Below are 14180 nucleotides of genomic sequence, written 5' to 3' on the forward strand. Positions count from 1 at the left end.
TTGGCATAAAAACTTAAACGCAAATATGAACAATGTACATACATGCAATGCTTTAAATTGACCATAAAATGATTGAAACATATTTTTTTAAAAGTGTGAATTTACAAAATGGAACTCTGACACAAAAATAACACTTCTTACAGAGTCTGGTAATGTAGGGCACCTCAACTATCTGATATAATGCTTTCTCTGCTACTCCACCAAGTCAATGTTCTTAAAGTTATTTCTCAAATAATCTGAATAACAAATATTTAATAGAAAGTAATATGAAAAATTCCAAATAATAAGTGGAGGATGGCACAGTTCAAGAGGTAGTCTGAAAATATCTCTCTGCTCTAATTTTATTTTGCTGGCATATATTAGGTCATTTTACTTACAGAAATAATACTTTAAAACTGAAACAGATCTTCAAAACCCTTTCCTCACCTTTTTGATGTTTACAATTCTGGAGGAGAAAGATTGTTTCAAAAATAAATTGGTTTCAAATTTCCTTTCAAAATATATGGAGTAGTATTTGATCAGCATTTGACAAAACAATCCTGGCCTGAGTGAGGCATATAGCTATTAACATGCAATCCAAGCAGCGGCTTTTCATGAGGCAGTGATCCCTCTATATTTGGCAGGATGATTTTGAACTTGCTTCATGAAAAGTGGCCTTTAATTCCATCTCCATTCACACATTACTCATTTAACTTATCACACAATCTAGTAATTTATAGTACAAAAACTATAAAGCACATCATTTCTTGAAGACTGACTATTAAATGCCTTCTCTGAATTTCAATAATTAAAAGTGCAAGGTCTCATGCTTGCAGTGATTTGAATAAGGCAAATTTAAAAATAATAAAGTGATGCTGGTTTCATTAGTTGCCAAATTCCCCCACTGTGCCATTATCAACTTAAGATTCCAGGTCATAAAGAGAGGTGAGGAGTGCAAGGAAATGTCTGTCTATCTAATCAGGCACGCTGCAGGGTGCCTTGCTCCAATAAATGCTAAACCTTGGCACTTCAAAAAAAAGACACATTTTTGAGAGAAAGAACAATATTTAAACATTGTCTAAATGTTGCAATTTTCTCTGTTCTCACTTTTAATTTCCAGTTTACCTATTTATAAACATGTTTTAAAGTGTGATCCAATTACCAAATTACTCTGCAGTGTCATTAGTTAGAAAGAATATTGGAAAAATGTGCAGCAACTTAGACTTCTTTTAACAAACACTATGGTCACTTACAAAAAAATGCTGGTACATTTGATTTTACAGTTTTTTTTAAGAAAGTGATCTACTCATTATGCAAGTAGATTTATAGTGTAATACTTACATCTGATAAATATAGTTTGTTACTTTCTTTATCATACACTTCAATGGTTAGACCATACACTTTGCCAGTCTCCAAAATCCATCTGTCGCCAGGGTGAACTGTAAAACCTATAACAAAAAGGTTTTCTCATCTTCAATACAATAGTTTTATCAGCAGAGATCCAAATGAATGGACTGCTGCATAATGAGAAATTCACAAAATACTTCCACTTTAAAATTTTGCCTTCTTAAATATAAACATAGGATCTTGCCAATATCAATCAAAATCCTTGGTCCTAAGTTCCACTGGTTTCTTTGACTGACAACCAGAGATAGCGAAATGAAAACAATGAGCACTGCTGGCTGGTTGTGAACATCAATACCATGCCAAATGAAGTTCCTAAACTGAGTCATGGGAAGCTCCATCGTCAGACCACAACAAAACGACGGTTGGAGGAAGAACGCCTCATCTTCCGCCTAGGAACCCTCCAACCACAAGGGATGAACTCGGATTTCACCAGTTTCCTCATTTCCCCTCCCCCCGCCCTGTCTCAGTCAAATCCATCAAATTCAGCACCGCCTTCCTAACCTGAGATCTTCTTCCCGACCTCTCCGCCCCCACCCCAGTCTGACCTATCACCCTCACCTTGACCTCTTTCCACCTATCACATTTCCGACGCCCCTCCCCCAAGTCCCTCCTCCCTACCTTTTATCTTAGCCTGCTGGACAAACTTTCCCCATTCCTGAAGAAGGGCTTATGCCCGAAACGTCGATTCTCCTGTTCCCTGGATGCTGCCTGACCTGCTGCGCTTCTCAATGGCACAGTTCATTACCTTTATTTATGGGTACCTTTAACAGATAACTCCTGAATTATCAATTTAATCTTCAGTAAAATTATTTGCTAAATTAGATTAAACATGCATTTATTGAAATCAGTACTGATTATTATGGTATTATAGATTGGTGGGTTTCTTTATTGAAGGAATGTACTTCTTTGAAGTATGATTCAGATAGTTCAGTTGAACTGAATGTTTGATATGGTAGGGTTCTCAGAATTAAGAAATGGATGGAATATAAATAGAATCTTGCACCTGCAAAAGGATTGATCAAATGTCCTCAACAACTTATCGACTTCTTTAGACCACTGCAGCAAAACTTCAGCAACTACTTCATTCACAAGGTTGTGACAAAGTCTTTGGCTAAGCCATACATTTGGCTAAGCCATAATGACATACATTATCACAGGCTGGAGCATCCTGTTTCTGACACATATCTGGTCCATTTCCAAGGCAAGCGCAGAAAAAAAAAGTCATACTATGAAAAAAAATGTATTAGTTGAATGATTACATGCTTATGCACACATGCAAACTCTGCTTAAGCAAACAAACTATAGTACATTTCTCTTAACTTTCCCCTAAGTAGCTACAGGAAAGCAATTGCTCAGAATTGGAGAAAAGAACAAGATTATGGTTTCGTAATAAGGCTACGGATTCTATGAAGCCATGTTGCTTTCTTGGCTATCAGAAGGATGTCAAAGAATATAATGTAATAATAAAGAATTATTCACTTAAGTGTTGCTTTATTCCAACTTTTTAAAAGTGTAATTCAACCTTAGTATTAATAAAAGGTTAAAAAATATTACATATAGCAAAAATGCACATGTAAATGCTTATCACATTTTGTCTCAAAAACAACTGCAGTATCACTTAACAATAACAAAAATGGACAAAGATCAATTTCACTGTGAGGTTATTAAAGATGAATTAAGACAGACTATTCGAGCTTCTGCACACTGCTAAGCACAGCCGTTCTCCTGAGAAAAAGTCCTACTCACAAAGACAGAACTCCCAAAATGTATTTATTGTTTAAAAACATTTTACATCTGCATGAATCCCAAATAACCAATAGAATAAATTTACAATACATCTTCAAAATCTAATGAAAGTGTGCACTCTCAATCAACAGAGATTCTACCAATAAGTTATTTCAAATACTAACCTAGGTAACGTGGCTCAACAACATAAATTGTGCAGTTTGGCAACCGGGATACACCTTGCATACGAATACCTAAGTCATTTGTTAAGGTCAAGTAAGTTTAAAACTGACAATCTATTCTCAACATAAAAATATTCTTAAATTCATTAGAATAGAAGCAGTGAAACAGAATGAGGAAAAGTAGAAGATTAGCCCTAGGTAATTATGCTCGAAGAGCCAGTGCAGGCAAAAATGAACCAAATCGTCTTTTTCTGTGCCATAACAATTTCTATATTTTAATGGAGATTTCAAACAATCACCAAGTTCATGAATATTATACAATTACCACAATGTATTGTAGCCAACCTTACAGAGAGGAACAATACTTTATGGAAAGATTTTGCTGACCAGTTCCAAACCTCAGTCCAAACTTGCTGAAATGAGAAAAGGTTTAAAAGCCAAAGCATCTGTTACATCTTATTTTACATACCTAAGGTTGTTTTCAAATTCTTTTGGGGTTTCTAGCAGTTGTAATGCTTTAAGTCAATCAAAAAAATAGGTGTAGATGCAATTCTAATAGTCCTAATTTTAAAAAAAATGAACTGCACTTTGCTGTCACATAGTAGCGAAGCAATGATCCTTACTCTTGAACTCAGAAAGAGTGTTGCAAATGAAGATCCAGTGATCATTGTAGCAATGTTTGCTCCTTTCCTGACATGTTTGTTTCTGTTCTCAGGTGAAGGGGACCATCAGGTGTTGAACAGCTGTGATGTCAACTAACATAGTAAGCAGCAAGTGAAGTATTCTCATAAACAGCAAGCTAAAGAGTCAAAAGTACTTTTAATTCAAGTTTAAAATTTTTAGATAGTGAAATAAATGATTGAATCAAGTGGAAGCTAAAATAAAGATAAAACAAAATGTTTAAAAATTAACAGGAAAATCAACATTTAAAATGAATCATAAGGAGAAATCTAATATTCTATAAATGGAAAATCAGCTTCTCAGGCCAGGAATTAAAATGAAATTAATGCACAGTTTAAAAAAAACAAAGCCCATTCAAAACAAGTGCAGTTTTATTTTAAGAAAGATTCAGTACAAGATTGGAAGTTCTCTTTAATTCATAGGTTTTTCTCAGTGACAGTATGCCATGGAGATTATAATCATATCCTTAGAGAACTGTAGAATTATTTACAGCAATTTCTGCAGTACTATGGGCATCTGTGGACTACACATGTTGCTGTCAGATTCAGTGAAATAGTGATGTCTAAGAATCTTGAACATTTAGCATTGCTCAGAATCTCTAGTGTAGGAGCAGGTCATTAGGCCCATCGAGTCGACACTGCCCCTCTAAACAGCATCCTACCCATACCCATCCCCCTACCATATCTCTGTAACCCTGCATTTCAAATGGCTAATCCACCTGACATACATATCCATGGACAGTATAGGCAATTTAGAATGCCCAATCCATCTAACCATGGCAACATTACTGCAGGTATGCAAGGAACCTGAAATAAAACATTTCAAACAAATCCCAAAATTATATTTTGAATCTGAAGAGGAAAGAAAAATAGATATGTGCCATCTTTCCTTCTTGCCCTCCAATGTTAAATTTTATACTGACCAATCCAATGAGGACGACTAACTGGAGCAACATGATCCAACATCTGGTATCCTGTTTTTCAGATACCAGAATTTCAACCAACGAAGGATTTTCTGAGCTAATTTCTTTAACTTTGAAAACAAATACAAAGAGGACATTCTTGTTCAATATTAGAAGTTAGAACCAGAGACATGCTAGTCAGAGTCAGCCCTTCAATTTAGAAGTCAGAACTAATTTTTGAAGGACAATGGGTTGTTAGAAGCTCTGCTGAGCAGAGTTGAATAATGTTTTGAAAAATGAAACCACATGCAAGGTGTGAGTTGAAGTTTGCAGAGGAATAGCTCCAATGAACCAAGAAAGATATTGACCCCTGGGAATTAGTTGAAGTTCAAAATTAACATTAGACAAAGGTGAAATGATAATGTACGAGTTTAGAAACTCAAACACTCTTGTTTTTTTGAAAATAATCTCATTCCAGATATTGTGAACCACTAAGACTGACAACTCAAACAGTTGCTGTATAGAGCCCACTTTGCTAAATAAAGTGAAAACAACCAACTTCCAAGCACATACATCCTTATGATAAGTACATAGGTGGATATTGTTGATATGAGAGAGCGTTCAAGTTCAACAAGCACATTATACTGTAGTTTCAAACTGAATATTAAATATAGTACATTGTCTTTTTATAATTCCTAAATAAATTTATCCTTCTGCTTTATTATTGAAAATGCTACTCAGTTGCATTAGAGAGATTAAATGCACAAATCAGTATCACATCTGCAGTTATCTGCTGCCCATCGAGGATAAGAATATTTTGCACGCAGAACACAAACATGCAGAATAAGCAATGAGTAAAGATCTATTAGCTGTAAACATGCTGAAGTTGTAAAAACTATGCAAATACTGCTCTCTGCATAATAGTTTCATCAAATCTTTGCCATGCCACAAAAGCATATTCACTGTAGGTTTATATTGGGTTAATATCATACAATTAGCATGATGTTAGTTTTGAACATGCTGTGCTATTTAGCTTCTGCAAAATGCCAATCAAAACAACAAAGGATACTTTTATGCATCAGCACCAGGTTTGTTTGCCCTTGCTGCAGTGCAGTTACCGTTGATGTGGCTTGCATTAGTTTTCCCACAGGGTGATTTGCATGTCCCCCTGGACTTACTATGCTATTCTGCAGTTCTAATTCATACTGGTCAGAAGGCATCATTAATTCTGGAAAAGAAAAAACGTAACATCAGTAGGTAAATTTTAAAACTTGAAACTGAAGTTAGCTGTAACAACCAGACAAAAAGATACTTTCATTATACTGGAATTCTGTTCAAACTATTAAAGCCATGTGTTTGGCGAGTTAAGATAAGCTTAGGTTTTCAATATTTAAAAAAAATTTCACTCATGCACAGATGTGAGGGAGTTTCTGTCAAGCACTGCCTGCTTATTGAGATGTGACCGGAATGCTAAAGTAGTTTCTCAATCCTAGGTATTGACCAAAGTAATTGTGATTCATAACATACTCAATAATGCTTAATTTAGAGAAAATCATCACCTTTGGAATTTGGATGTTAAAATAGAGGTAGGTGAGTGTTGATTGCTTTTAACAGGAAAGTTTAACCTTTACTTCTGAGGGAAGTGTTCTTCTAAAACAGATTTAAATTCAGCATTTCACCAGAGAGCAGGTGATTGTGGATCGATGATAGTAATGAAAAGACATTTTATACTGTTGGGTTTAAACACAGTTGAGTAAACATGCAAAATAATGCGTGAAGTGATACATATTGACAGGCAGAACACAAAGACAATATCAAACAGGGGTACAATTCTAAAGAAGGTGCAAGAGAAGAAAGACCTGGATCTGTACTGAACATATCACTGAAGGTAGCAGAACAGATGAAAACAGCAGTTAATAAAACAATATTCTCAACATACATATTTGTTAATCAGCACATACATTATAAGAGCACAGAGATAATGTTGAACTTGTATAAGACACTGTTTGACCTCAGTAGGAGTACTACGTAGAGTATCGAATGCCACACTGAAAGATGAGTGTGCACTGGAGAGAGTACAGAAGCAATTTACAAAAATGGTTTCAGGAATATGGACCTTCAGTTGAGGATAGGTTAAAGAAGTTAGGAATATTCTCTTTAAATAGAAGAAAGAAAAGGATGGTTAGATTCAACATTAGAAATTTTAGATTTTTGACGACTTGTATGGACACAATAGGTTACAAGGATGTTGCCAGGTTTGGAGGATTTGAGTTATTGGGGGGGGGGAGAAAGAGGCTGAACAGGCTGGGGCTGTTTTTCCTGGAGCGACGGAGGCTGAGGGGTGACATTATAGAGGTTTACAAAATTATGAGGGGCATGGATAGAATAAATAGGCAATGTCTTTTCCCTGGGGTCAGGAAGTCCAAAACTAGAGGGCATAGGTTTAGGGTGAGGGGGGAGAAGATATAAAACATCATAAGGGGCAACTTTTTCACGCAGAGGGTGGTACACATTTTAGATTAGACAGATTACTTACAGTGTGGAAACAGGCCCTTCGGCCCAACAAGTCCACACCAACCCACCGAAGCACAACCCACCCACACCCATTCCCCTACATTTACGACTTAACCGAACACTACGGTGTAATTTAGCATGGCCAATTCACCTAACCTGCACATTTTTGGACTGTGGGAGGAAACTGGAACACCCGGAGGAAACCCATGCAGACACGAGGAGAATGTGCAAACTCCACACAGACAGTTGCCTGAGGCAGGAATTGAACCTGGGTCTCTGGCGCTGTGAGGCAGCAGTGCTAACCACTGTGCTACCGTGCCACCCACATGTATGGAATAAGCTGCCAGAAAAAGTGGTGGAGGCTGGTACAATTGCAACATTTAAAAGGCATTTGGATGGGTATATGAATCGGAAGGGTTTAGAGGGATATGGCCGGGTGCTGGCAGGTGGGACTAGATTGGTTTGGGTTATCTGGTCGACATGGATGGGTTGAACTGAAGGGTCTGTTTCCATGCTGTACATCTCTATGACTTTATGACTCTAAGTGGCCTCTTTCTACGCTGTAAAACTTCTGACTAAAAAGCCAAATAACAATCTAATTGAGGTTTTTGCAACTATGATTGGTCATTAATTGAAGTCTGCGACCTTGTGTGTGAGAGTGTGCGAAAGTGTGGGTGCGTGTGTGTGTGTGTGTGTGTGTGTGTGTGTGTGTGTGTGTGTGGGTGTGGGTGTGTGTGCGCGCGTGTGAGAAAGAGGGTTGTAGTTGGGTAGGAAATAAGCACAATATCACTAGAGATGAAGTACAAGGGAAACTAGTTGGACTAATGACTGGGTTACTTTCCAGGATATTACAGTAAGTAGCTACAGAGATAGTGGTCACACTGGTAATAATTTTGCAAGAGTCCTTACATTCTGAAAAACTGCCAGTGTAAGGCTTATTCAATGATGAGACCACAAAACCAGATAACTGTAAACTGGCCAGCTTATCAGTTAGAGGGAAAATCTTAGGATCTATAATAAAGGATTCTGGATGCAAGTTTGCTCACTGAGCTGGAAGGTTAATTTGCAGATGTTTAGTCACTGTACTAGGTAACATCATCAGTCAGCCTCTGGTGAAGTGCTAGTGTTATGACCCGCTTTCTATTTGTGTGTTTAGGGTTCCTTGGATTGGTGTTGGCACTTCCTGTGGTGATGTCACTTCCCGTTCTTTTTCTCAGAGGGTGATAACTGGAGTCCAAGTCGATATGTTTGTTGATAGAGTTCCAGTTGGAATGCCATGCTTCTTGGAATTCTTGTGCGTGTCTGTTTGGTTTGGGATGTGTTGTCCCAGTCAAAATAATGTTCTTCCTCATTTGTATGTAAGGATACTTGGTCATGTTTTTTTTGTGGTTAGTTGATGTTCATGTATCCTGGTGGCTAGTTTTCTGCCTGTTTGTCCAATGTAAGTTATACAGTCATAGAGTCAGAGATGTACAGCATGGAAAGTTGAATAACAGAGGACATAATCTCAGAATTATGTGTTGCCCGAGATGAGAAGGATTTCTTCTGTCACAGGGTACTGAATCTGTGAATTTTTTTTTATTGCAGAGGGCTGTTCAGTCAGGGTCATTAAGCAAATTTAAGGTTGAGACACGTATTTAAATCAGAAAGGGAATCAAAGGTCACAAAGCAAGAAAATGTAGTTGGATCAGCCACGTCATGGAAAAGAACAGCAGACACAAACGGACCAAATGGCCCACATCTGCTCCCATGTCATAATTGTGAAAAACTGTACTTCATAAATATCCATTAACTTGATTCAGTATTTCTGTATCAACTTACATCTGTCTTTCTAAGAATCAACTATGTGACTCTTCGAACTTTTCAATATTGAATTGTATCTTTTGTGTTTCAGTGACAAGAATTAGACAGGATTCTGGGTAATCCAAGATGGAGGTTGGGAAAAATTTCTGGCTGTAATAGGCTGCTCCTTTTGAGGTATTTTAGGTGTTGGAGGTGATTTCCTCAAATTCCAGGAGCAGCCAATTACTGTTTTATATGCTGTTGCATTGTTTTGGAACTTTAGAGAAGAAAAGTCAAAACATCAGCATTTTACAAAGGCAAGCACATGGTCAGTGTGAGAGCTAGAGAGAGGGAGAAAGAAACTCACACTGCTCCCTGACACAGCAGTGAACCTGCACAGTTACTGCCTTTGCTGTTGAATTCAAGATTCGCCAGACATCAGAGTGTTTCTAGGAACATTAACAAACAGTGAAATTCACAACTGATCTTGGAGGAACCTGTTTGGGAGTGGTCACAGCACAGACAGATAAGTGAATAGTTTTAAGTGTGGCCCTGGGGCCTTGTTGAACGTCTGCGTTGGTGAGTAGAGTGGGTTCTTTCTTGATTATATGCTCTATTGAGATATGTCTCTTGATTAAACTTAAAAATATAAGCCGTAAGTATTAAGTTAGCCTGGAGCAGTGTTTTGTAGAGGAATAAGACAGTGCTATTTTCCGGGTCTGTAGATTGTGAAGGAGCAATAGCCTTTAGTAGAGCAATATGCTGTTCTTGTCGGATGTGGGAGTTTAGGGAGCGTTTAAGTGTTACTGAGGATTATATCTGCAATAAATGCTGTTGGTTATGAATCCAATCAGATTGGATAGATTGGTTGGAGAGACAGTTAGAGGTAATGATAAATTTAGAAGAGCAAAGGAGTGTGATGGATGGCAGTTATAGGAAGGGAGAAAGATTGCAGATACAGTCACATAGATGGGTTAACTCCAGAAAGGTAAGGCAGGTAGTGCAGGAGTCTTCTGTGGCTATCCCCATTTCAAGTTTGTTGCTTTAGAAAATGTCGGGGGATATTGATTCGCAGGGGAATGTAGCATGAACAGACAAGTTTCTGGTATCGAGACTGGCTCTAATGCAACGAGGGGTACGTCAGGTTCCTAGAGATCAATTGTGTTAGGGGAATCTCTAGTCTGAGGTACAGACAGACATTTCTGTGGCCAGCAGTGAAAATCAGAATGGTGTGTTGCTTCCCTGGTGCCAGGATCAAGGATGTCTCAGAGAGGATGCAGAATATTCTCAAGGGGGAGCGGGGCCAGCAGGAGGTGATTATACACATTGGAACCAATGACATAGGAAGGGAAAAGGATGAGATTCTGAAGGGAAAATATAGAGTGTTAGGCAGCAATTTAAAAAAGGAGGTCCTTGTGAGTAGTAATATCTGGATTACTCCCGGTGCTACAAGCTAGTGAGGGCAGGAATAGGAGGATAGAGCAGAAGAATGAATGGCTGAGCAGCTGGTGTATGGGAGAAAGATTCACATTTTTGGATCATTGGAATTTCTTTTGGGGTAGAAGTGACCTGTACAAGGAGGAGAGGTTGCACTTGAATTGGAAGGAGATGAATATTCTGGTAGGAAGATTTGCCAGAGCTGCTCAGGAGGATTTAGACTAGTAAAGGACGGGGGGACCCAGGGAGATAGTGAGTAAAGAGATCAATCTGAAACTGGTACAGTTGAGAAAAGAGTCAAACAATCAGGACAGGCAGGGACAAAGCAGAGAACAAGGTAGGACTGATAAATTAAACTGCATTTATTTCAACGCAAGAGGCCTAACAGGGAAGGCAGATGAACTCAGGGCATGCTAAGGAACATGGGACTGGGATATCATTGCAATTATAGAAATGTGGCTCAAGGATGGACAGGACTGGCAGCTTAATGTTCCTGGATACAAATGCTACAGGAAGGATAGAAAGGGAAGCAAGAGAGGATGGGGAGTGGCGTTTTTGATAAGGGATAGCATTACAGCTGTACTGAGGGAGGATTTTCCCGAAAATACATCCAAAGAAGTTATTTGGGTTGAACTGAGAAATAAGAAAGGGATGATCACGTTATTGGGATTGCATTATAGACCTCCTAATAGTCAGCAGAAAATTGAGAAACAAATTTATAAGGCGATCTGTAACAATAGTAAATTCGTGATGGTAGGGGATTTTAACTTTCCAAACATATTCTGGGACTGCCATTGTGTTAACAGTTTCGATGGAGAGAAACTTGTTATGTACAAGAAACTTTTCTGATTCAGTATGTGGATGTACCTACTAGAGAACGTGCAAAACTTGACCTACTCTTGGGAAATAAGGCAGAGCAGGTGACTGAAGTGTCAACAGTGGAGCAGTTTGGAGCCAGTGACCATAATTCTATGGAAAAGAATAGACCAGATCGATCAGTTTGAAGTGCTAAATTGGAGAAAGGCGAATTTTGACAGTATTAGGCAAGCACTTTCAAAAGCTGATTGGGGGCACACGTTCGCAGGTAAAGAGACGGCTGGAAAATGGGAAGCCTTCAGAAATGAGATAACGAGAATCTAGAGACAATACACTCCTGTTACAGTGAGAGAAGAGGCTGGTAGGTGTAGGGAATGCTGGATGACTAAAAAAATTGAGGGTTTGGTTAAGAAAAAGCAGCAAGCATATGTCAGGTATAGACAAGATAGATCGAGAGAATCCTTAAAGGAGTACAATGGTAGTGAGAGCATACTTAAGAGGGAAATCAGGAGGGCAAGAAGGGGACATGAGATAGCTTTGGCAATTTGAGTTAAGGAGAATCCAAAGGGCTTTTACAAATACATTAAGGACAAAAGGGTAACTGGGGAGATCAGTAAGGTGGCCTTTGTGTGGAGCCACAGGAGATGGGGGAGATACTAAACAAGTATTTTGCATCAGTGTTTACCATGGAAAAACACATGGATGATATACAATGTGGGTAAATAGAGGGAGACAGCTTCAAAAATGTCCACATTACAGAGGAGAAAGTGCTGGATGTCCTGAAACACATAAATGTGGATACATCCCCAGGACCAGATCAGGTGTACCTTAGAACTCTGTGGGAAGCTAGAGAAGTGACTGGTTAGCAAGGTTAGATCTCATGGCATATAGGGAGAACTGGTTATTTGGATACAGAACCGGCTCAAAAGGTAGAAGACAGAGGATGGGGATGGAGGGTTGTTTTTCAGATTGGAGGTCTGTGACCAGTGGAGTGCCACAAGGATCAGTACTGGGTCCACTGCTTTTCATCATTTATATAAATGATTTGGATGTGAGCACAAGAGGTATAGTTAGTAAGTTTGACATAACACCAAAATTGGAGGTGTAGAGGACAGGGAAGAAGGTTACCCCAGAATACAACGCGATCTTGATCAGTTGGGCCAATGGACTGAGGAGTGGCAGATGGAGTTTAATTTAGATAAATGCGAGGCGCTGCAGATTGGGAAAGCAAATCTTAGCAGGACTTATACACGTAATGGTAAGGTCTTAGGGAGTGTTGCTGAACAAAGAGACCTTGGAATGCAGGTTCAGAGCTCCTTGAAAGTGGAGTCGCAGGTAGATAGGATAGTGAAGGCGGCGTTTGGTATGCTTTCCTTTATTGGCCAGAGTATCGAGTACAGGAGTTGGGAGGTCATGTTGCGGCTGTACAGGACATTGGTGAGGCCACTGTTGGAATATTGTGTGCAATTCTGGTCTCCTTCCTATCAAAAGAATTTTGTGAAACTTGAAAGAGTTTGGGGCAAGGATCGGGTAAATAGGCAAAGTCTTTTCCCTGGGGTTGGGGAGTCCAGAACTAGAGGGCATAGGTTTAGGGTGAGAGGGGAAAGATATAAAAGAGACCTATGGGGCAACTTTATCACACAGAGGGTGGTACTTTTATGGAATGAGCTGCCAGAGGAAGTGGTGGAGGCTGGTACAATTGCAACATTTAAAAGGCATCTAGATGAATATATGTATAGGAAGGGTTTGGAGGGTTATGTGCTGGTTGCTGGCAGTTGGGACTAGAATGTGTTGGGTCAGCATGGACAAGTTGGATTGAAGGGTCTGTTTCTGTGCTATACATCTCAATGACTCTATGACACTATTTCAGAATTGATGAATGGTCTCTGGAATACCAATTTTCAAACTTAAATATCAAGAATAGTTCGAGAGAATAGGCACATTTTCGAAACAACTCAGACAATTTCAGGGAATGTCAGAAGATCCTTCCTCAAACAAAGTTTGATTACTGCAGAACAAAATGTTCAGGTGGAATACAGAAAGCAAAAAAGGAGGAACACAAGAACTGACTGTACAGGTTTCTATCAGCACGTTAAGGGAAAAGGATTCGTAAAAACGAATGTAGTTCCTTTACAGTTAGAAATGGGGGAATTTCTATCAGGGAACAAAAGAAATGGTTGACAAGCTAAATTCTACTACATTTGTGACTTCACGAAGAAAGATACAATTAACATACCAGAAATGATTGGGAATACAGGGTTTAGTGAGAGAGAGAAACTGAAGGAAATCTGTATTACTAAGAAATTGATAGGAATGAAGGCTGATAATTCCCAGCATCTGATTATTGATATCCCAGAGTAGAGGAACCTAGATTATCCGAAGGGCACGGACAGAGAGTATTTCATTCAGTTTATCAAATTCTGGATAATCAAATGCCTGATAACAGTTTAGCTGAGCACTGGGACATTAGATTAGGATTGGATTACCTACAGTGTGGAAACAGGCCCTTTGGCCCACCAAGTCCACACTGACCCTCCGCAGAGTAACCCACCCAGACCCATTCCCCTCTGACTAATGCACCTAACACTATGGACAATTTAGCATGGCCAATCCACCTGCCCTGCACATCTTTGGACTGTGGGAGGAAACCAGAGCACTCAGAGGAAACCCACGCAGACACGGGGAGAATGTACAACTCCACACCGACAATAGCCCATGGCTGGAATCGAACCTGGGACCCTGGTACTGTGAGGCAG

General features: G+C 39.1%; 1 protein-coding gene across 1 annotated transcript in view; it reads right to left on the minus strand.

Annotated features, from left to right (window-relative positions):
• Nucleotides 1-14180, minus strand: part of nup210 (nucleoporin 210) — a 111893-nt gene that overhangs the window by 65603 nt on the left and 32110 nt on the right. Inside the window, exons 7-9 of the mRNA XM_043707992.2 lie at nt 5945-6103; nt 3297-3365; nt 1321-1427 (exon numbers count right to left, since the gene is read on the minus strand). Of these exons, the coding sequence (XP_043563927.2) occupies nt 1321-1427; nt 3297-3365; nt 5945-6103 (335 nt within the window). The remainder of the gene's footprint in view (nt 1-1320; nt 1428-3296; nt 3366-5944; nt 6104-14180) is intronic.

Source organism: Chiloscyllium plagiosum, unplaced genomic scaffold, assembly GCF_037043375.1.
Source record: "Chiloscyllium plagiosum isolate Xiang-an unplaced genomic scaffold, Cpla_swu_hap1 HiC_scaffold_14, whole genome shotgun sequence".
Classification (NCBI taxonomy): Eukaryota; Metazoa; Chordata; class Chondrichthyes; order Orectolobiformes; family Hemiscylliidae; genus Chiloscyllium; species Chiloscyllium plagiosum.